General features: G+C 36.6%; 5 protein-coding genes across 11 annotated transcripts; 2 read left to right on the forward strand and 3 right to left on the reverse strand.

Annotated features, from left to right (window-relative positions):
• LOC104724924 (disease resistance protein RRS1B) lies at nucleotides 1-6289 on the forward strand. Its single transcript, XM_019232618.2, is given in 9 exon segments — nucleotides 1-432; nucleotides 729-1239; nucleotides 1241-1840; nucleotides 1928-2227; nucleotides 2302-3078; nucleotides 3227-4155; nucleotides 5573-5713; nucleotides 5835-6186; nucleotides 6188-6289. Coding segments are annotated over 9 exon segments (4062 nt in total). The 5' UTR covers nucleotides 1-82.
• Nucleotides 6290-6451: 162 nt separating this feature from the next.
• LOC104724927 (cytochrome c6, chloroplastic) lies at nucleotides 6452-7926 on the forward strand. Its single transcript, XM_010443499.3, has 6 exons — nucleotides 6452-6675; nucleotides 6768-6903; nucleotides 7159-7256; nucleotides 7347-7378; nucleotides 7480-7543; nucleotides 7639-7926. The coding sequence occupies exons 1-6, from the start codon at nucleotides 6517-6519 to the stop codon at nucleotides 7777-7779; spliced, it is 630 nt and encodes a 209-aa protein (XP_010441801.1). The 5' UTR covers nucleotides 6452-6516; the 3' UTR covers nucleotides 7780-7926.
• Nucleotides 7927-7938: 12 nt separating this feature from the next.
• Nucleotides 7939-10948, reverse strand: LOC104724926 (protein NARROW LEAF 1). 3 transcript variants are annotated; one of them, XM_010443497.3, is made up of 6 exons: nucleotides 10751-10948; nucleotides 9896-10421; nucleotides 9647-9790; nucleotides 9304-9544; nucleotides 8712-9218; nucleotides 7939-8629 (listed from the first exon to the last, which is right to left on the reverse strand). In XM_010443497.3, the coding sequence occupies exons 2-6, from the start codon at nucleotides 10391-10393 to the stop codon at nucleotides 8196-8198; spliced, it is 1824 nt and encodes a 607-aa protein (XP_010441799.1). In that variant the 5' UTR covers nucleotides 10394-10421; nucleotides 10751-10948; the 3' UTR covers nucleotides 7939-8195. The 3 variants fall into 3 exon arrangements, with proteins under 3 accessions (XP_010441799.1, XP_010441800.1, XP_010441798.1); XM_010443498.3 differs by having other exon boundaries at nucleotides 9896-10438; XM_010443496.3 differs by having other exon boundaries at nucleotides 9896-10416; nucleotides 10751-10947.
• Nucleotides 10949-11616: 668 nt separating this feature from the next.
• Nucleotides 11617-13740, reverse strand: LOC104724928 (uncharacterized). Of its 3 annotated transcripts, XM_087470939.1 has the most exons (7): nucleotides 13596-13718; nucleotides 13266-13443; nucleotides 12896-13123; nucleotides 12631-12807; nucleotides 12328-12552; nucleotides 12116-12244; nucleotides 11617-12043 (listed from the first exon to the last, which is right to left on the reverse strand). In XM_087470939.1, exons 3-7 carry the CDS (start codon nucleotides 12929-12931, stop codon nucleotides 11813-11815), a joined length of 798 nt encoding a protein of 265 aa, XP_087327065.1. In that variant the 5' UTR covers nucleotides 12932-13123; nucleotides 13266-13443; nucleotides 13596-13718; the 3' UTR covers nucleotides 11617-11812. The 3 variants fall into 3 exon arrangements, with proteins under 3 accessions (XP_087327065.1, XP_087327064.1, XP_087327063.1); XM_087470938.1 differs by lacking the exon at nucleotides 13266-13443 and having other exon boundaries at nucleotides 13596-13740; XM_087470937.1 differs by having other exon boundaries at nucleotides 13266-13711.
• A 1898-nt stretch (nucleotides 13741-15638) lies between these two features.
• Nucleotides 15639-17328, reverse strand: LOC104724929 (vesicle-associated protein 1-4). Of its 3 annotated transcripts, none has more exons than XM_087470906.1 (3): nucleotides 16669-17298; nucleotides 16324-16394; nucleotides 15639-16187 (listed from the first exon to the last, which is right to left on the reverse strand). In XM_087470906.1, exons 1-3 carry the CDS (start codon nucleotides 17148-17150, stop codon nucleotides 16132-16134), a joined length of 609 nt encoding a protein of 202 aa, XP_087327032.1. In that variant the 5' UTR covers nucleotides 17151-17298; the 3' UTR covers nucleotides 15639-16131. The 3 variants fall into 3 exon arrangements, with proteins under 3 accessions (XP_087327032.1, XP_087327034.1, XP_087327033.1); XM_087470908.1 differs by having other exon boundaries at nucleotides 15639-16176; nucleotides 16306-16394; XM_087470907.1 differs by lacking the exon at nucleotides 16324-16394 and having other exon boundaries at nucleotides 15639-16188; nucleotides 16669-17328.
• Between the last annotated feature and the right edge of the window lie 4299 nt (nucleotides 17329-21627).

The following is a 21627-nucleotide window of genomic DNA, read 5'->3' on the forward strand; positions in this document are numbered from 1 at the left end:
CTCAGCGAACACAATCGTTTTAAAGAGTTTGTTTAGTTTCAGGTGCGACCCAGACTCCCTCACCAGCACAATTTCTAAAATCATGGCCGAGAGTGAGCAAATCGTCTACATCAGCTGCGTAGAGGAGGTACGGTACTCCTTCGTCAGCCACCTCTCCGCAGCTCTCCGCCGTAAAGGCATACACGATTTGTTCATCGATAGCGACGATCTGCTTTCCGACGAGTCTAAATCAAAGATTGAGAGAGCCAAGGTCTCTGTGATGATTTTACCCAGTAACCGTACGGTATGCCTTGACAAGTTCGTGAAGGTTCTCGAGTGCCGGACGAACAAAGATCAGGCCGTGGTTCCGGTGTTGTACGGCGTCAGATCAATAGAGAACCTATGGGTTAGCGCGTTGGATTCGAAGGGCTTCTCATTAGTCCACCAGACCAGGTATTCACGTTCTTCTTCTTCTTCTTCTTCTTCTCTTTAAGCTTTTCACATAAGTTAAAAGGCTCAGTTATAAATGAATAGCAGAGCAAGTATCGTTCACTGCCTTGTGTTAAATAAGTGAATCCTTCCATTGAATTAGCGTAACTTGAATGGTAAGCTCTAAATCTTACAAATCGTGGAACAAAATAAAGTGATAAGCCTCCCATTAGTTTCAAATTTGCCAAAACTTTTATGATGTGCTGGTGTAATGTTTCGATAAATTGCTGTTCCTTTACTTGAGAGTAAATATTGTGCAGGAAAGAATGTAGTGACTCCCAACTTGTAAAAGAGATTGTGAGAGATGTGTATGAGAAGCTCTTTTCTATGGAACGAATTGGGATCTATCCGAAGCTGCTGGAGATTGAAAACATGGTTTCCAAGCAACCGTTTGGAATCCGCTGTGTTGGAATTTGGGGTATGCCTGGCATAGGCAAGACGACACTTGCTAAAGCTGTCTTTGACCAAATGTCTGGCGGATTTGATGCTTCTTGTTTTATCCAAGACTATACCAAAGCTATTCAAGAGAAGGGTATCTATCGTTTGCTGGAGGAACAGTTTTTGAAAGATAAGCCCGGTAACATTCCGAAATTGAGCTTGCTTAGAGACAAGTTGAACAATAAGAGAGTTCTTGTTGTTCTTGATGACGTGCGTAATCCATTGGTTGTGGAGTCTTTTCTTCGAGGGTTTGACTGGTTTGGTCCCAAAAGCCTAATCATCATAACCTCCAGAGATAAACAGGTGTTTCGCCTTTGTCGAGTCGATCAAATGTTATGAGGTTCAGGGTTTGAATGAGAAAGAGGCTCTTCAGCTCTTCTCTTTGTGTGCATCTATAGACAACCAAGCAGAGCAGAAGCTCCACGAGGTGTCAATGAAAGTGATTAAGTATGCTAATGGGCATCCATTAGCTCTCAATATTTATGGCAGCGAGCTGAAGGGTAAGAAAATCCCACCAGAAATGGAGACAGCATCCCTCGAACTCAAGGAACGTCCTCCAACTAAGTTTGTTGATGCAATCATGAGCTGCTATGACACACTCAATGACAGCCAAAAAAACATTTTTCTGGACATTGCTTGTTTCTTTCAGGGAGAAAATGTCGACTACGTGATGCAACTGCTTGAGAGTTGTGGTTTTTTTCCACATGTTGGAATCGATGTTCTTGTCGAGAAGTGTCTGGTGGCTATTTCAGAAAACCGAGTGCGGATGCATAACTTGATCCAAAATGCTGGCCGAAAAATAATAACTATAGAAACAGGACAGACTAAGAGGCGCAGCAGACTGTGGGAACCTTGGTGCATCAAAGCTTTATTAGAAAATAATAACGAACGAAAAGAAAATGGAGAACGAGAAACAACTTCCAAACATGCTTTGGTCTGTAATCTTTTGATAGTTTTATATTTAACCTACTTTATGAGCCAGCCAACATCATAATATGATCAACTTCCAATATTCTCTCAGGGCACTGAAGAAATCGAAGGCATGTTTCTGGACACATCAAACTTATGTTTTGATATTGAGCCTGCTGCCTTTGATAATATGTTGAACCTTAGATTGCTCAAGATTTATAGTTCCAATCCTGAAGTTCATCATGTAATCAGTGTCCTCGAAGGTTCTCTCTATTCTCTTCCTAATGAGCTAAGACTTCTCCATTGGGAGAACTATCCTCTGCAATTTCTGCCTCAAAAATTTGATCCTATACACCTTGTTGAAATCAACATGCCATACAGTGAACTTAAGAATCTTTGGGGTGGAACCAAGGTAAGAAAACTCAAATATGTGTCTCTCTCCTTTATCTTAATTTCACAGATTTTGTTATTATTTTTTTCCCCCAGAACCTGGAGATGTTAAGGACGATCAGGCTTTGTCATTCCCAGCAACTAGTTGATATTGACGATATTTTAAAAGCTCAAAATCTTGAGGTAATTGATCTCCAAGGTTGTACAAGACTGCAGAGTTTCCCAGCCGTAGGTCATTTACTACATCTACGAGTTGTAAATCTCTCAGGTTGCACAGAGATCAAAAGTTTCCCAGAGATTCCCCCAAATATTGAAACACTGAATCTACAGGGGACTGGCATAATAGAATTACCACTTTCCATTGTTAAGCCAAACTACAGAGAGCTTTTGAATCTTCTGGCTGAAATCCCGGGTCTTTCAGGTGTCTCAAACCTTGAGCAAAGTGATCTCAAACCTTTAGCAAGCCTGATGAAAATGAGCACATCTAATCAAAATCTTTGCAAGCTTATTTTCTTGGAACTGAAAGATTGTTCTCGTTTGCGAAGTCTGCCAAACATGGATAATTTAGAACTTCTTAAAGTTCTTGATCTTTCTGGTTGCTCAGATCTTGAGACTATACAGGGTTTCCCACGGAACCTGAAAGAGTTATATCTTGCTGGTACTGCAGTAAGACAAGTGCCACAACTTCCTCAAAGTATAGAATTCTTTAATGCGCATGGTTGTGTCTCTCTCAAATCAATTTGTTTGAACTTCGAGAAGCTTCCTGTGCATTACTTATTTAGTAATTGTTTTGATCTTTCTCCGCAAGTGGTCAACGATTTTTTAGTGAAAGCGCTGGCTAATGCAGAACACATACCAAGAGAGGGTCAGCAGGTAATCATCCTTGTCTCAGTACCTCTCTTCATCTCTCTCTCTCTCTCTCTTCTCTTTAGATCAATGCAATGCCTGAGATGTACACCCAGCCACATTCTTCTCGTATCATATCTGATTATCTGACTTTTTTTTTGCATTACTCCAACAGGAACCCAATAAAGCTCTGGCTTTCAGCTTCTGTGCGCCGTCACATGCGAATCAGAATTCCAAACTTGATCTGCAACTAGGATCTTCTGTAATGACACGACTAAATCCTTCTTGGAGGAACACACTTGTGGGCTTTGCTATGCTGGTGGAAGTCGCATTTTCGGAGGTTTACTGTGATCCTACTGGTTTTGGCATTAGTTATGTTTGCAAATGGAAAAACAAGCAAGGCCAGTCTCATAGGATACAAAAAAATTTACATTGTTGGGCTCTAGGGAAAACTGTTCCAAAAGTTCAAAAGGATCATATGTTTGTCTTCTGTGATGTCAACATGCTTCCAAGTACTGATGAAGAAAATGACCCTGATATCTGGGCTGATTTAGTTGTTTTTGAGTTCTTTCCTGTCAACAAACAGACAAAGCCTCTAGATGTTAGTTTCACAGTGACAAGATGTGGAGTCCGTGTAATTACTGCTGCAAGTTGCAATACAAGTCTCGAGAATATATCACCAGTTTTGTCCCTGGATGCGATGGAGGTTTCTGGTAATGAAGGTGAAGAAGTATCTAGAGTCAGTTATGATGGTTTACAGGAGATAGATAAAGCTTTATTTCTAGCGGGACAAGTATCTAGAGTCAGTTATAATGGTTTACAGGAGATAGATAAAGCTTTATTTCTTTGCATAGCGGGTTTGTTCAATGACGAAGGTGTTGGTTTGGTGGCACCACTTATTGATAAAATTATTGACATGGACGTTAGCTATGGGCTGAAGGTCTTAGCTGATAGGTCTCTCATACGTGTATCAACCAATGGGGAAATAGTTATGCATTGTTTGTTACGTCGTGTGTGTAAAGAAATCCTCCATACAGAATCTAAGAAGATTTTGAGATTGGGAGATAATTCCATGATCAATACAAGGAAAATTATGAAAACTCGGTATGTACACGATAACTCATTGATTCCCTCATAAACACTGGTCACAAAACTAGCGTTAGATTACAATATAGATTACATGGGTTTTAATATATAATAATATTTATTGACGATGGATGCACGAAGGAAGAGAAAAAAGATAAGCAAGCAGCTTTGAACTTCATGTAATCTATATTGTAATTTAACGCTAGTTTTGTGACCAGTGTTTACAATATAGATTACACTGGTCACAAAACTAGCGTTAGATTACAATATAGATTACACTGACCAGCAAAAGAGATAAACACTAGTCATATAATAATATTTATTGAAGTTGATTTGGCGAGTGGTGTCTAAAGGTGACTCTCTATGGGTTAAATGGGTTCAGACAAATTTGTTAAAGGGGGCATCCTTTTGGTCGGTGCCAGAGACTATCAGTGTGGGTTCTTGGATTTGGAAGAAGCTTCTCAAATACCGGGGTATAGCAACAACTTTCTGTAAGATTGATGTGGGGAATGGACAAAGCATCTCTTTTTGGTATGATTGGTGGTCGGATTTGGGTAGACTCATGGATGTGTTTGGGGATCGAGGGGTTATTGATTTGGGGATAAGCAAACAGCTTTCCTTGGCTGAAGTGTGGGTTTCACGTCGACATCGGCGTCGACACAGAGGCGACCAACTTAATGCTGTAGAGCAGGCTCTGGGTTCTCGAAGGGACCTGCGTCGGGAATCAGATGATCAAGTCCTATGGCAAGGTCGGAATGATGTGTTTAAGACGACGTTCTCAACTAAGGATACTTGGAATCATATCCGAACTATGGCTAATACGGTCTCATGGCATAAGGGGGTTTGGTTTACGCATGGCACACTAAAATTCTCTTTCTGTGTATGGTTAGCTGTACAAGATCGTCTTCCGACAGGGGATCGAATGGTTATGTGGAATGGGACTGCTGCAGGAAATTGTGTTTTCTGCAACTCCATGTTAGAAACGCGAGCTCACCTTTTTTTTCTCTTGCTCTTTTGTCTCTGGGGTGTGGTCGGCTCTCGCCAAGGGGCTGTTTAAGGCTCATTTTTCTACGGATTGGTCTGCTGTCATGGCTCACCTATCGCTCTCCACTCTCCCCCGCGTTGAAGGTTTCCTCCTTAGGTACGTCTTTCAAATGGTGGTGTATACTATTTGGCGTGAACGCAATGGCAGAAGACATGGTGATCTGCCACATTCTGCTACATATTTGGTTGGATGGATTGATCGGCAAGTTCGGGATCAGCTCCTGGCGATTGGACGGTTGGGGGATCGTCGGTATGATGAGGCTTTTCAAGTGTGGCTACAGGCGTGTTTTTAGTTTTCTTTTATCGCTAAACTCTGTTTCAATCTTTTAGTTTTCAGCTATAACCTCTAGTGCAGCGTGTAATTTTTTCTTTGAATATAATTTAACATTAGATTCAAAAAAAAAAAAAAAAGAGAAAAGAGAGTGGTTTACCTAGTGGATCCAGCCAGCCAGTCTGGTGAAAATGTAGCTGCTTCTGAAGGGGTTTGGCGAAAGTACGGTAAAAAACCCATCAAAGGTTCTCCTTATCCAAGGTACAAATATACAAGTGATCAAATGGGTTGTGACCTTGTATCTGCTACATACATGTTTAATTAGATTATGGTTAATTAAGTGTATGATGTTTACTTAAGGATTTAATTATTTGTTCCTCAGGAGTTACTACAAATGTAGCAGCTTGAGAGGTTGTTCAGCTAGAAAAGAAGTTGAACGTTGCCAAACAGATCCAAACATGTTAGTTATTACTTACACCTTTGAGCATAACCATTCATGCCCCATGAATGCAAGGCTCTCGGCGGCTCCACTCGTTCCTCTTCCTCCTCCAAATGCTCAGTTGTGTTCTTCCTCCTCCAAATGCTCTGTTGGAACTACTTCTGCCTCATCTAGAGTCTCCCGAAACGAAGATGAAGCCAATAAATATCATTTCCCTTCCTCCCCCACTCCTCTTAATGCGGCAGAAGGAGTTAAGGAAGAAGACGCGGAGGAGCCTTTTGACAATATGGACTTTGCGGGGTAATGACGACGTAGAAGCTGCCGTTATACCACAGTTGTTGCCAAAGGAGTTCTTGGCTGATCTGGACGGAGATTCTCTGACTATGTTCTCTAGCTAGAAAGGACGCAAAAGGGATGCTAGCGAGAGGTAGAGGACTGCTCAAAGTCAGATGTGGTAGAGGGTAATCTCATCATTTACAAACCTCTGTTGGTAGCTAACAGAGGGTACTCTCATCATTTACAACAGTACAATATATTTTGTAATTAAACATATCATATGTGTGAATTTTTTTGTATGGTTGTTTAATTTGCATTGATAGCAACATTGGTTTCTCTTGCTTTAAAAATGGGGTTAATCCAAACCAATTTTGGTTTAACCCAAAAACCGGTTAAATTGCCAAAAGAAGCAGACACGGCAATTCCAACATCATCACCCATCGAGATGAGTCTTCTTCTCTCTTGTGCCTCTGCTCGCACCTCCAATATTTTCTGTTCCTCCCAAACGGTTCTCTCTAATTTCTTTCTCTCTCTGCACACATTTGGTTAGATATCGTTTCATACATGACCTTGAGTTTATAATATTTTGTTTTTCCAAAGGGCAATGGAAGACAAAGAGATTTGAAATACTCAATTCCTTTAAACCACAACAAAGATTTGAACTTTCTGGTAAAGAAGTTATCTCCGCCACTTACGGCGGTTCTACTTGCTGTTTCACCCATCTGTCACCCTCCAGGTAAAACCTTATTTCATTCCTCCGACCAAAAGCTTCCACCTTTATTAGAGTGTTTGCTTTTTTGATTGAGAGTCTGAGACATTACAGAACAGCTCTTCACTTTAAAAGAATGTTTTCTTGTTGGAACTACTAATATGGAATCTGGATTCTGCAACCGGAATGAATGAATCCTTGAATTGCAACTGGAATTAAAGTATGTCTTGAATGTGTTCATGAAAAAGTTCCTTGCTTTTGGTGGGTATTGTTGTGGTGTAGAATCTCTTGGGCAGACTTTGGATATACAAAGAGGAGCAACATTGTTTAATAGAGCTTGTATTGGGTGTCACGATACAGGTGGAAACATTATTCAACCAGTGAGTTTATAAAGCACTTAAACCAAAGGCTCATGCCATCTTTCATTTCCCTTTGGAGTCAATAACCTCACATTGTTTTGCTTATTCCAGGGTGCAACGCTTTTCACAAGTGACCTCCAAAGGTAAAATAACCAATTCATCTACGCTGAAAGCTATGCTTCGGTTAGACTGATCTTTGTCTCTTTAAGATTGGCAATGTTTTTGTTGTTTTTTTACCTTACAGAAATGGAGTTGATACTGAAGAAGAGATATTTCGTGTTACCTACTACGGAAAGGGAAGGATGCCGGTAAGATCTTCTTCAAGAACATCCTTGTAAAAATCAAGAATACCCTTTCATTTAGCTAAGTGATCTGTTATTATATGTCTGATGGTTCACTTCAGGGGTTTGGAGAGAAATGCACGCCAAGAGGACAATGTACCTTTGGACCGCGGTTGCAGGACGAAGAAATCAAGCTTCTGGCTGAATTTGTAAAGTTTCAAGCTGAGCAAGGTTGGCCGAATGTATCTACCGGTAGCGAATAGCAACAAAGATTAGAACAGTTCAAGTCCTTTAATCGAGTAAAAAAATTTGCAGCATTAGTTTGATATTCCTCTGTATCTATTGTATGTCTAAAACTCAGTTTATGGTGTTAAATAATATGAAAATCAGAACATCTACTTACATTTAAACCAATTAATCCATAGGGCTTCAACTACTTACATTTTATAACTATAACTTCTGGGAGGCTTCATTGCCATTGTATATGCTCCAAGATGTTCTCGAGGTACAACAAAATTATAGGTGTTTACATTCCACCAACACAATACGCTCATAACTTTTGACTATAGCCCTTACAAATATGCTATCCTGAATATCTTTCCTCTGTAGAAAAATGCAGTGGAAAAGAATAATAATGATGTTACTCTAGAATCCTTTTGTATGTTATGAAGCATAACATTCACTCTTCATGGCTCTTGAGATCATCCGGTGAATGAGTTCGCTTTCTTTTCTTTGCATCTGACTCACCTAACTGCAAAGAAAAGCCAATCTCATCACCGGAGCTACTAGTCTTAAGCGAAGACAGGTTTTTGGATTCGAGATTCTCTGGTCCATTACTTTTCTGATGGAGTGGGGATCCGTTGTTGCCTGAACTTGGAATAAACTGGTGTTCTTCGATCGCGGCTGCCGATTCTAGCACGTCTTCTATTTGGAACTCTGGATGAATGTTTGAGTTCTCTTCTTCTCTAAGAACTTGCTGGACATTCAGGTTAATAGGCTCAAAGTTCTCACCCGTTTTACATCTGGAAATATTGCACACACCAGGAGATGATTCCACGATGGTGGAATCATTTGCTGCACACATAGTACCGTTTCTCTGTTCCAGCACCGCGGCTGCACTCAGCAAAAGAGACATTGAAGGAAACTGTATACTAAAAGCACTGCAAAAAAAAACAATCTAAGGGATGACACTGACCTTGAAGACCCTCATTGGAAGTAATGATATCAAGCTCAAGAAGATTAAGAACTCTACCAAGATCAACTCCACTTGTCCAATTCTCAGGTTGTTCCCCAACTTTTAGCTTCAACCGTCCCCTGTTTGCTGTTCCTCCCCAAATAATTCCAACAGGTCGTGGTTTCTCATTCTTCTCTTCGCCCGCAGCCAACAGAATCAGGCTTCCACTATCACCCTCAAGATCAAAAGTCTGCTGGTTTTCACCAACAACAAGAAAATCAGTTAGGAAACAAATCCCTTTCTCGTCATTGTATTCCAACGCGTAAGCCATTATGGTCCCGGTGGTCAAACCAGAGCTTCTTCCAACTTTGATAACTTTTCTTCCTATTAGACTGTTAATTGGAGACTGTAGATCAGTAGCATGGATATCACCAATCTCACCAATCCCTTTGACAGTTGTGGTTACATTGTTCATATTGAAGTCTTCGGCAAATGGAATGAAGGCTCCATCAGCTCGAACAAATGTTTCTGCATAAAAGAGAGAAACCTATAATTAAAAATTGTGCTACGCCACTATACATCAGAGTTATTACATACATTGTCACTGGGCTACCTGGGTTAGTTCCAGCGAAAATGCCATACCAAAGGTCATCAGTAATGAATGAAGTTGCTCTTTCCACTGCACCTAAGTAGACTCCGGGACCGAGACTAGGTGGCAATGGATGAAACATCTTCTGGCTTGGGTAGTCTAAATCAACTGCAACGTGCCGGTTCGTTAGGAAACCAACCTGTCTGATACCGGTTTTACTCTTTACAATTGCACCTAAGGTTCCATATGTCTCTTGACTAGCCACCTACAATAAGAGAAGCATGGCTGGATAAGGTTTTGTAATGAAAACGTCAATAACAGAAGCATATCTGTCAAATTAGTACAGAAGTTACAGGGGATTGGTTACCTGTGAACCAGATCCAATAGACGAACCACTGCCTCTCAGATCATCAACAAGCTCTGTATACACCTGCTCTTTAGGCGTTTGCGCAGGTGCACCATAATATTGAAACTCAACAACATCTACATCACACCAAACTCCTCCAGGACCCTGTCAAAGTAAGGTACTATAAAGTAAAAAAGGATTTCTCTACAATATGTTCCAAGTTTGTAGTATCTACATTACTAAAGTTCCAATATAAGTAAAGTAGCTGACCTCCAAGGCTGTAGGTAAACACTGAAGAGGGTTAAGCCATTGTTTGTGAACTTTCCGAGCAACAAAGACAAGAATAGCTGCGATATTTGTCAAAACGCCTCGTCGAATCCGAAATCCAATAGCTGTACCAAGGCTAAACCTCCTCAAATTCTTACTATGAAACGCTCTAATCATCATCAACTCAAGCAATGTAGTAGCTTTCTTCCCTGTAGGTAAACCGTCAAAAGTCTCAGGCAAAACCCCTTTCTGAAGATTTGCAAAATAGTTTGCTCTGTCTTCGGCTGAATCGTTCAACCGACTTGAAGTAGGCCAAGAGAAGTAAGCAGCAGCAGCAGCAATGGTTTCAGGATGCTGACCGCCCGATGGAAACGGTTGAAGTGGTGATGAGGAAGCCATTTTGAAATGATTGTAACAGTTTTTATCCAAATCCAATGCAGACTCCACCGATTGAGATGATACAGAGTGATGAAATCTAAGGTCTAATCTTTCCCCTTCCATCTTCAACCTCTCTACTTACCAACCTACACTAAATTGAATCATGTACTAAAGATTCAAAATCAAATAATAAACAAATAACTCAGCTCATCATGATTGAAGCAACCAAGTTAAAAGTGCATAATCATCAATGAAATCAAACCAACCAAAGTCTCAAGAACCCAAATTGGCTTTATATATACTGAAGGTTAGACCTTTATTGGAAAACTATGTGCAAGATTGAAACTTTTCATAAACCCAGATCAGGAAACTTAAGAAATTGAGTGAAACAACGGAGCAATTAATCAAAATCAAAAGAGAAACTTTGGAACTTTGTGTGTATATTCGAGAGAGAAGGGAGAAGAAAGAAGTAGTACTAACCGATCAGTAGAGTTGGATCTTTTCTCATCTGATGAATACAGGATCGTGTAGAGGAAATTGAGGGAAGAAGTGGTAATAATAGAGAGGAGGACCCAAAGAACTTTGGTTGAGCTTGAGAGTGGACGACGAAGACTTTTTTTTTTTTTTTTTTTTCTCATAACCAAAATTGTAGGAAACCGCGACTCTTTTGTTTGCCAAATGTATATTTTCTACTTTTATTTATTTTAAAAACAGTGTTTGTTTTAATATTTTTTTTTAAATGTGTACTTTAGTTAAATCTTTTAATAGAAAAATAATTAAAAAATTATATGTAAAACTAAAGTGAGAGCCAAATAAGGATCTTTTGTGTGTATATTCGTGCATAGTCTTTGAATGTATAAATTATTGTTCAATGATAGATGTCTAAATATAAGTTCAAAATCCGGTTAAAATTTAACAAAAAAGTTTATATTATATGGAACGTTTAGTTATTTTTTAAAAATGTTGTAAAATTAAAATACAAAAACGAGTAAACATTGGTATCTTTAAACGAATTTTAAAAAAAATCCATATATATATTTGGAAAATTCAGTGACGTCTGCCCAATTTATAATCTACTAAAATACATAGACAAATAAACCTTTTTAAAACTTATCACACTCTCAACAACAAGATTTATTGCAGTGATTGTATACCGTTTAATCTACAGTAGAAAATCAAGAAATGGATAAAACATTCAACGATAATGTTTCCTTTTTAGTATACTTATCTTCAAAAATGGTGTGATCACACTCAAACGTCATTAAAAGCTATCATGCTTACAACTCACTCACTCTCTCCTTTTCATCTTTTAACACAATAAGCATATCAAAAAGCTTTTCTCCAAGTGTTTCAACATTTAAGTTATTCTCAAAAATATAATCACTTTGCAAAATGTAGAAACATTAGTAACATCACTTCCAAGTTCCAACATTTCCACACAAGTATCAACTTTTAAACCAAAAAAAAAACAGAGACATGATTTGTCAAGGCTGTTATTTTTAGGACAGGAGATAAAACATTTGACATATGATGTATGATTTTTCATGAGGAGAATCTGTCGCGGTCATGAGGTGAAGAGTAGTCGATGTTCGGTCCGTGAGGGATGATCCCAAACGGGTTTATTGTAGGGTGGCTCCCGTAGTAATGTTGCTTAATGTGTTCCATGTTCACAGTGCTCATGCCCTGGATTTGGTAGATGTCTTTTATGTAGTTGAAGATATTCGGGTACTCCCTTAAGAGTCTCTTGTTGCATTTGAAGTGAACCGCATAAACCTGGAACACAAATAAGCAAAGAACATGATGAGCTATGTATTGTAAACAAAGAAGAAAATTCGATTCACATACCTCGTCAAATCTTATGAGGGTGACGAATAATCTGATATCTGCTTCAGTGAAAGTGTTTCCGCAAATGTACCGCTGTTTTTCGAGTATTTCCTCACATCTATCTATTGCTTCATATAACTGGTTCACTGCCTGGAGAGAAAAGAGGTCAATCCAATGGAATCAATCAATGTTTTAGCCGTGTTAAGATGGTGTAGACATTGAGGAGTTTATACCTCATTGTAAGGTTCTTGTTTCCTAGCAAACCCACATTTATAAACACCGTTGTTTATCCCATTGAAAACCCATTCATTAGTCTCATCAATTCTGTCTCTGAGATGAGAAGGATAAAGGTCGAGAGACGGGTTTCTCGCAATACCATTGAACTCAGTGTTGAACATTCGGATAATCTCTGAACTCTCATTGTTAACTACAGTCTTAAGCTTCTTATCCCACAGAATCTGACATAATAACAAAACATTCAAGAAACAGGACAAGAGAGGTTAGAGAGTTTGTTCACTAAGAGATGGAAAACTTACAGGAACAGTGTACTTCCCTTCATAGTTGGGGCTAGCAATCTCGTAGAGTTCTCTCACAGTCTTTGCACCATTAAGATAGTCATGCTCAGCTCCAGGGAGCTCGGTATCTGAATCCGGGAACACCCATCCTCTATGATCATCAGTTTCCTTGGTTCTTCCCCAAATAGAATGAACCGACTACACGACGTCAAATAAAAAGAGCAATGTTTCAACAGTCTAAATCCACATGTAAAGAGCGGGATAAAGGAATATGAATTGTACTAACCGAGAAGCTGATTGCATCATTAAGGCCTTTGATCATCAAGTAAGAAAGACATCTACAAGCCCATGGACAAGCATAAGATATGTAAAGATGATATCTTCCTGATTCAGCTTGAAACTGAGAATGAGGATCTTGTCAAACAAAGTTGTGGAATGTTGATGCTGTTCTTACAAAAGCTCCAGATTCTGATGTCTCATCAACCCCTGACCTTGCCATTTTTTTTCTTTTTTGCTAATCAAGAAACGTTGTATACAAAATCAAACAATTCTGTTAGAAAATAATTTCACATGATCAACCTCAATTTCCTTAAAAAAGGATCACAAAATGAATCATAAGTCCCAAAATTTCGATCACAGGTTTATACTTTTCTCACCATTAGAGTCAGTAAAATTGTACAAAATTTGGGAGATTTCAATGTTTATAGCCTCCAGTTATCACATGATGAAACTCAAATTTCTCAAGAGAACGGATCACGAAACGAATCAAAAAGTTGGAAATTTTCGAGCAGGGTTTTACTTAATCATCTCATTAGAGCCAGGAAATCATTAAACCTACGACAAAGAGTCAAGAATCATCATGTTCATATGTTTTTGGCAATTGAACATTTATGGATCCTTCGACCCAGATCAAACCCAAATATCAAGAAAAGTCTTAACATGATTATGATTCATGAAGAAAGGAAGATAGGAGAATTGGACAAAACCTAATCACGAAGATGTTATGTATTTTGGAGTCGAAATGTCGCTGTTGTTGTTGAATGATGTTCTTTTTTTTTTGGCGATAAGGTTAAGAAGAAAAAGAAAAACAAATGTCAGCTTTAGTGGACAATGATACTAATGAGGGATGTCTTCTTATAGTGAAATAGAAGGAATCAGAAAAAGGGCCTTTGCCTTGCCTTCGTCGTCACTGCTTTGTCACACGCCTAACAAGTTGACTTACCGACCGTGATAACTTTTTGGACCGTTTATATGCGTCATGGATGGCTTCAAGAGTGCGGCTTTTGGACCGGTTTAAACTTTAAACCATTAAAGATGGTAACAGATTTGGTACAAGGCGGCATATAAAGGGTAAAATGATAAATTTATTTCCAGATATATAATTATGGGGATTCCTATAATTATGTGACAAGTAAAATGTTAAGTAAGGATGTTTTTAGTGTAGGAACGGTACATCGTTTACCTCAAATGTAGTTGTCAATTAAGGGGTTATGCTCATACCCGAAAAACGAAATGGTTTAAATGGGTTATAGATCAATTTTGTCTGTAGACAATAAATTTTAGGAGATGATTGTGAAAGTGAGGAATTTTAATAGGAACGGTACATCTCTTACTGCATTCCCGAGAAAACATCATTTTTATTTCCCTTACTAACATAAAATCTTGTACAAGACAACAACCAAAAAGGGGAATATTAATAGAAACTTACCAATTTTAAAGAAATTCATGTCAGGCATAGGCATAGGGGATATGAAGAGAACAAATATAATTGTAGCAAATAAAGCCCTGAAGAATACTTCTCTAATCCCTAATTTTCTTCTTCTTCTTCTTCTTCTTCTTCTTCTTGGTGAGTTTGGTAGTAATCTTGAAACCTCTCTAACAATGGCGCCAACAAGAGCAAATTCGTTTCTGCAACATGAGTAGAAAACTGATTAGACGACCAAATACTAAGTCACACTATGAAACAAGAATTGGTTCAATGTTCTTAATACATGTGTGCTTCCAAGCTCAAGTCTATCCGTCCTGTAATAATAGAGGACTTCAAGGATTCTTCTCAACTTTGAACCATCATTGGTTCCATAGCAAATCTCTCTTTTGTATCTCTAAAATGTTTTCCAAACTCTCCCTGGATTTTTCTAACTTCGTTTGTTTTCACGTTGTAGAGTATTGATAGATTTGGAGGAAACCTTAGTAGTATAATAGTTTCTCTCATTTTATTCATTAGCCTTTAGGCTTATATTTATACAAGAGATATAACTTGTCTAACAAGTTCTTTACATATTCAATAATGGTAAATCTACTTATTTAGCAATAGAAGAATATTACACAAATGTTAACTTTCCATTTAATTCGATCTCGTAATCTCTGAGATCTCCTAATACCCTTCCGCAAGCTCATACGTAGTAACACGTATGAGATTGGACAATCATCATCACATTATCTTCACGGTCTTCATACTAACTATAGAGTCATCAATAGCGTTATACCTCGCCATAAGGTCATCGATTCGGTGGAGAATGTCTATCTCCAATGATTTCAAAATCACAAGTTTAAATCGTTTTTCGAACTTCTTGTTCATGAAAAAACTTGTGTAGTGGCCATGGTTAGATCCAGGTTTATCATCCTCGGATCAGCATCGTATCCGTCAGATTCGTCACTCGCCAGTTATTTCCGTGGCCCATCTTGTTTGTAGTGAAAGATGATACCACATGAAGACTCATACGAAAAACACAATCATGTGCTATTGTGCCCATATCTCTCGTGAAAGAGACGAGCACATCTTTTTTTTTTTTTTTATTTAAGAAAAAAAAATTCCAAACAAAACAAAGCAAAGGTGTAACCAAAAAAAAGAAAAAAAAATGTTTCCAAACAAATAGATTGTAGGAAACAAGGTCAAAGAAAAGAAGATGAAATTGATAGAAAAACATAGGTTTTTTTTTTTTTTTTTGAATGCGGAAATAACACAACCATAACTCATAGGAATTTGGATCAAGGGTCTGATACCATGATAGATTTGGAGGAAACCTTAGTAGTATAATAGTTTCTCTCATTTTATTCATTAGCCTTTAGGCTTATATTTATACAAGAGATATAACTTGTCTAACAAGTTCTTTACATATTCAATAATGGTAAATCTACTTATTTAGCAATAGAAGAATATTACACAAATGTTAACTTTCTGTTTAACTCGATCTCGTAATCTCTGACATCTCCTAATAAGTACGGGAATGACCACAAGTTTTCCTTCCTTTGCAAGCTTGTTCATCTTTACAAGCTCATTCAAGCACCAATTTGACTCCGAGTACCTCTTTGAGAAGATGGCCAGCGCGATATTCGACTTCTCTATACTACTTGTCAATACTTGTTGTTGTTTTTCTCTAGGGTTGTAGCTGTCTGTGAAGACCTTGATCCCTGAGTCTCTCAAAGCCCACACGAGATGCATGACAAAGTTGTCGCCAAGCTCGTCTTTACAAAAACTAACAAACACTTGTGAACGACCTGGTAGTCGGTCTAGCTCTGACATTAGAGGCTCAAAAGACGAGATGATGTTGTTTTGGGTCTGGTGGTCTTTGGATTGACCTGAAATACACACACACACAGATATAAATAGATCTTACTAACTAAAACTTTTGAAAACTCAAATCATATTTCACAAACAACATAATCACAAATAACATCTTGCAATGTTAGAAGAACTCGGAAAATAATCTCTTTCCTTGCTTGACATTTCGATTAGAACTTTCTTCACCTCCTTAACGATTGACTCGACCAATTCCGACTCATCCCTATAGCATTACCAATCAGAATTGAGAAATGTTCTAAAATATTACAATTAGACTCATCCCTAGCACTTATGTTATAGAGTGACTAATTACAGGCCACTATTCGAGTGAGAAGATGAACGCCACAATATTTTTGTAGCTTATTTTTCATATGACTAATGAAGATTAAACCCTGGAGGTTAAAGGGGAACACCTGAATATATATATTTCTTGTTATGCAGAAATCACTCGAAACCCTAAATGCAGAATTTGAGATAAATCGTAATCATTCATATACCTGTGTCCTGCCAAAGTCAATCCAACCTTCTGGGGAATAGAGATCAAAGCTTCTTTCCATTTCTTGATCCTCTCAGGCTCACTTCGATGCTCTTTCTCAAGATTCCTAAAATTATCACCAAAAGCTCCCAATAGTCTTTTACAGTTTGTAGCATCCAATCTATAGAAGATGGGAATGACGACGAGCTTTTCTTGGTCAATCCGTTCCTTAATCTTGGCTAGTTCATCCAAACACCAACTTGATTCGGTGTACCTCTCGGACAAGATCGCAACCGCTACCTTCGATTCCTCGATCCTCCTGAAGAGATTATGTAGATCTCTACCTTTGACCTCGATTTCATCCGTGAAGACGTTGATCTTCGCGTCTCTCATGGCCTTCACGAGAAACCCGAGGAAGCTTTTACGCAGCTCGTCTCCTCTGTAGTTGATGAACACTTGGTGTTGCGGCGGGAATTCTTCGTCGGAGAAGGAGGAAACCGCCATTGGAACCGGGATCGTCGTGGAACTTTAAGCTTTAATTGTTTTTTTTCTCCTCTCTATGTGTATGTGGATGACATTTTTTTTTTTTTTTTTTTGTAAAAATCTTCGCTCCCAAGTCACTAATTCCAATTTGCATAAAGTCAACTAGAAGGCTTCAGACCCTCTTTCTCGGATAGAAAGTTTATCAGTTTTTTTTTTCTCTTTTCCGAGTTTGGGTTTTGTTTATCACTTACTACAATTAAACGGGAAAACCAAAATTTATAAAAAAAACATTATGAGTAATTTCATCCCAGACAAATGATTGAATATATAATTTCTTTTCTATATAAACCAATTTAAAAAAAAAATTCCATAATTTGAGATTTTTTTTGTGAAAATGTATATTATATTGTACCATTTCCCCGGTTTTGGATTTTGAAACTAATTTATTATTATTTTTTTTGATAAAATCCAATTTAATTAATTTTTGTTTAACTATAATTTAACTTTAGAAAACTCTAATTTAAGAAAACAAACATTATGCTCTCTAAGAATTTATTATACAAAGACTAGGTTGTGAACCCACGCTACTTGTGGGTTTATTTGATATAATTTGAAGAAAATTATATATGATTGATAATAATATGAAAATCTTATAAAAGAATTTAAATTACTTTTAATGCAAAACAAATATTTCAAATACATAATTTTGAAAATTTATTAAAAATAATTGTGTTAAAGACCGTCCGCTTCTTCGTCATATTTTTTTGGGTTTATTGCACCCACACCCACTTTGGGGTGAAGTTGTTTCACAAAAACCTACTTTCCAACCTCACTATACTTTCTTAAGTTTCATGCTTAGGTGTTCTTGTTTGTTTTACAATTTTGTCCCCAAGAGAAGAGAAGGTAAGTGATCCTCCCACCCCTTTCTCTCTCTCTTCTCTCTCTTCTCTTTTTTTTCTTTCCTTCTTTCTTGTCATTTGTGTAGTTATTCTCAATAAATTATATAATTTATTTTGTACAATAGATTATGATTACATTTTATCTATATTTTAAAATGCATTTTGTTATATTTTAGGTGACACCATCAAATCCATTATGAAACAATGACAACATCAAATTCATATATCTATGATCATGTGATACCAATCAATTCAAGTGTCCATATGGAAACATATTATCAAAGTAATACCCATCAATTCAGAATAGAAGTAATACCCATCAATTCAGGTGTCCATGATAACGTGTCCATATGGAAACATATTATCGATCGGGGTTACAGTGCAATTTGTGGATACAATATTTGTCCACATGGATAACTATTTGTGAATACAATATTTGTGGATACAATATTTGTCAAACTTCTCCAAATGGATAACTATTTTTGGATACAATGTGAGTGATGAATAACACTCACACAACAAAACTCAAACTTTTCCCAGATCGAGCTAAAACAAATTCAATACTAAAAAGCTCACAAGACTACAATTAATCAGTAAAATCACAAAATCACAATAAAACCAAGTAGGGATATTATTATATTATAACTTAGAAGTGTCACTAGAAGCATACTACACAATAAACATGGTCATTATTAATCCTATCCACCAAACTCTGCCACGTGGTCAATAGCCTTAACATGTCGACATGTGCATGTGCTTGTTGGAGTTGGACCAAAGAGTTTGTAAACAACAAAGAGTTTCATTCCTCTACACATGATGTTCACAGTTCCATGAAATTTCATGTTAAATGGAGAACTGATTACAGACAATTAAGTAACTAATTTTCAAACATACCAATCAATCTAACTAGGGAGTGAAGTCAGCTTAAACAAGAAATCCAGCTTATCAAAATAAGCTTCATGTTTCCATGTTCAAGTTTGTTGACAAGTTTATTGACAATTTTGTTGACAAGTTTGTTGCATGTTGACAAGCAATCCAGATGAAATTTATTGACAAGTTTGTTGCATGTTCAAAAATCACCATAGTGTAGGGTTTAGACTTTAGAGGGTATATAGATTCAGTGTCTATGTTTTGAGTTCAAGTTGTATTGTCTAAGGTTCAAGGTGTAGGAAGGTCTAGGATTTAGGAGTTAAGGTTAAAAGTTTAGGGTTTAGGTATGGGGATGCTGTGTCTATATTTTTAATTCATGGTTTAGGATTTAGGGTTCAAGGTATAGGGTTTAGGGTATAAGGGTTAGGTTTTTGGGCTTATATGGATTTAGTGTCTATGTGGTGTTATGGTTACGAGCTAGGGATATATCTAACCAAATTTTAGTGGTGGAGAAGGTGGATGGGTTTTAAAGTAAACCCTAAACATGGTGATGTTTTAGGGTTTAGATTAGTATTTATGACTTATGTGGATTTAGGGTTTAGGATACAACGACAACATCAAATCCATATATTCATGGTTATGTGGATACCAATAAAATTTGGGGGTTCTAGAGATTTAGGGTTTAAGATACAACTACAATATCAAATCCATATATTCGTGGTCATGTGGATACCAATAGAATTTTTGGGTTCTAGAGAGTTATGGCTTAGGATACAACGATATTATCAAATCCATATATTTGTGGTCATGTGGATACCCATAGAATTTGTGGATTCTAGAGATTTAGGGTTTAGGATACAACAACAACATCAAATCCATATATTCATGGTCATGTGGATACCAATAGAACTTGTGGGTACTAGTAACACATGACCATAAATGTGGGTATTAGTAACACATCAAATTTTGTTATCAAATCCATAACACATGACCATAATTATGGTACTAGCAACACATTAAATCCACATATATATAGTCACGTGGATACCAACCGAATTTGCGGGTTCAAGAGATTTAGGGTTTATGATACAACAACAACATCAAATCAATATATTCATGTTCATGTGGATACCAATAGAATTTTTGGGTACTGGTAACAGATTAAAGTTTATTAAAACTTATCCAAATAGATAACTATTTATGAATGCAATATTTTGTTTATCCATTATGAATCTAATTTAAGCTTAAAGCATATGGACAAACAATATATTTCATATTTGAAATTTTAGTTAAATAAATTCATTAATTTCTAAATTATTTAATTACTTTAGTTTAAACTTAGAAATTGTTGATTTAACTATGAACACCAATTCAATTGTATTTGATTTAGATTAGATTCATAAATTTTTTGTGGAAAGAAAAAATATTGAAAGATGCAAAAAATATTTATTTACAAGTTACTTAATTTTTTTTTGTTTGTCAACAACTAAAGTTACTAAACTTAAAATTTAGTAATGAAAATAAAAAACAAATGTTAAAGAAAAAATATATTAAAAAAGAAAGAGAAAATAGAGAGAGAAATGAGAAAAAAAAAAGTATAAAGAGAAGGTTAGTTTAGTTAGAGGGTGTAAGTTGTAATTGACATAAGAAAAGTATAGGGATAGTAGAAAGTGGGTGTAAGGGTGAATAATTTAGGGGAAAGTGGGTGTAAGTGCAAAATCCCTATTTTTTTTCTTCTTCATCATCTTCTTCACTTTTTCCGCATTCCCCCGTCTTCATCTATGTATAACATTCATTATTATGTGGTTAAAAACAAAACAATAAATTTATAACTTTAAGCAAACATAGCCCATTAGCTTGTGAATTAACTACCTGAAACAACGTCGTTCATTTGATCTTTTGAACTCGAACTTCAAATCCCTTCTAGCATAACTTAGTTCCCGTTACCAGAATACTCCTACCAAATTTTAGATTATTTTCAATACGTTTAGATGTTCATTTGCTGCCTCTACAGAACTTTTCATATATGAAACTTAAGAATAAATTTTATTGAACATGTTGAAGAAACCAGAAACCTCACAACGATATATAGATAAGCACACACACACAAAGCCACCAAATCATTACATTTTTTTCTCGTAAGATTTCTGCATTTCATAAAGACCAACATAAACATCACATACACTCAATTATTTTCAAACCATGTCTTTAATGCTATAAAATTGCAAATTATTAGTAGACAAAGTAACATGAATATGACCACATGTATAACTAATAAAGCATGTGTGTTGTCGTCCATCATTTCTTTTTTAAATCCAAAAAATGATCTCAAACAACATCAAATCAAAATCTTGCTATTCATAACTGATATGAAAAAGCACAAACATATAAAATGATTTTTGTCATCGATCCTTCTTTTTCTTCAGACTAAAAAATTTTAGACTTTTAAAATTTTAATAGATTTTAAATACTTATAATATTTTAAAGAGAATTTATCAGAAATATCCTTTTTGGGATACCTCTTTTCAAAAATATCCTTTTTTCTGAACATTTTTTTTTATCCTCTTTTACACAACTACAATAAGTTGAATTAATTTTTAGATTTTTTTTTTAGATTCGGGTTCTCTCTTTGACATTTAGGATATAGTTTTGAGAATTTAGGGTTTAGTATTTGGAGTTTGGGACTTAGAATTTAATTGTTTTATAAATAAAAAGGGATTTTTTTGAAA

This window comes from Camelina sativa, chromosome 11 (assembly GCF_030686135.1).
Source record: "Camelina sativa cultivar CO46 ecotype springtype chromosome 11, ASM3068613v1".
Classification (NCBI taxonomy): Eukaryota; Viridiplantae; Streptophyta; class Magnoliopsida; order Brassicales; family Brassicaceae; genus Camelina; species Camelina sativa.

Bases quoted from the DNA above. Each gene is read 5' to 3' on its own strand.
- LOC104724928 (XM_087470938.1), bottom strand. From the start codon at position 12,931: ATGATCAAAGGCCTTAATGATGCAATCAGCTTCTCG. The intron at 12,553-12,630 runs GTAAGTTTTCCA...TTATTATGTCAG, and splicing joins AAGGGAAGTACACTGTTCCT to ATTCTGTGGGATAAGAAGCT. The intron at 12,245-12,327 runs GTATAAACTCCT...TTTTCTCTCCAG, and splicing joins AACAAGAACCTTACAATGAG to GCAGTGAACCAGTTATATGA.
- LOC104724927 (XM_010443499.3), top strand. From the start codon at position 6,517: ATGGGGTTAATCCAAACCAATTTTGGTTTAACCCAAAAACCGGTTAAA. The intron at 7,257-7,346 runs GTGAGTTTATAA...TGCTTATTCCAG, and splicing joins GTGGAAACATTATTCAACCA to GGTGCAACGCTTTTCACAAG. The intron at 7,544-7,638 runs GTAAGATCTTCT...GGTTCACTTCAG, and splicing joins ACGGAAAGGGAAGGATGCCG to GGGTTTGGAGAGAAATGCAC.
- LOC104724926 (XM_010443497.3), bottom strand. From the start codon at position 10,393: ATGGAAGGGGAAAGATTAGACCTTAGATTTCATCACTCTGTATCATCT. The intron at 9,545-9,646 runs GTAACCAATCCC...CTCTTATTGTAG, and splicing joins CTATTGGATCTGGTTCACAG to GTGGCTAGTCAAGAGACATA. The intron at 9,219-9,303 runs GTAGCCCAGTGA...TCTTTTATGCAG, and splicing joins TTTCGCTGGAACTAACCCAG to AAACATTTGTTCGAGCTGAT.
- LOC104724929 (XM_087470908.1), bottom strand. From the start codon at position 17,150: ATGGCGGTTTCCTCCTTCTCCGACGAAGAATTCCCGCCGCAACACCAA. The intron at 16,395-16,668 runs GTATATGAATGA...GTAATGCTATAG, and splicing joins TTGACTTTGGCAGGACACAG to GGATGAGTCGGAATTGGTCG. The intron at 16,177-16,305 runs GTTCTTCTAACA...GTCAATCCAAAG, and splicing joins GGAAAGAGATTATTTTCCGA to ACCACCAGACCCAAAACAAC.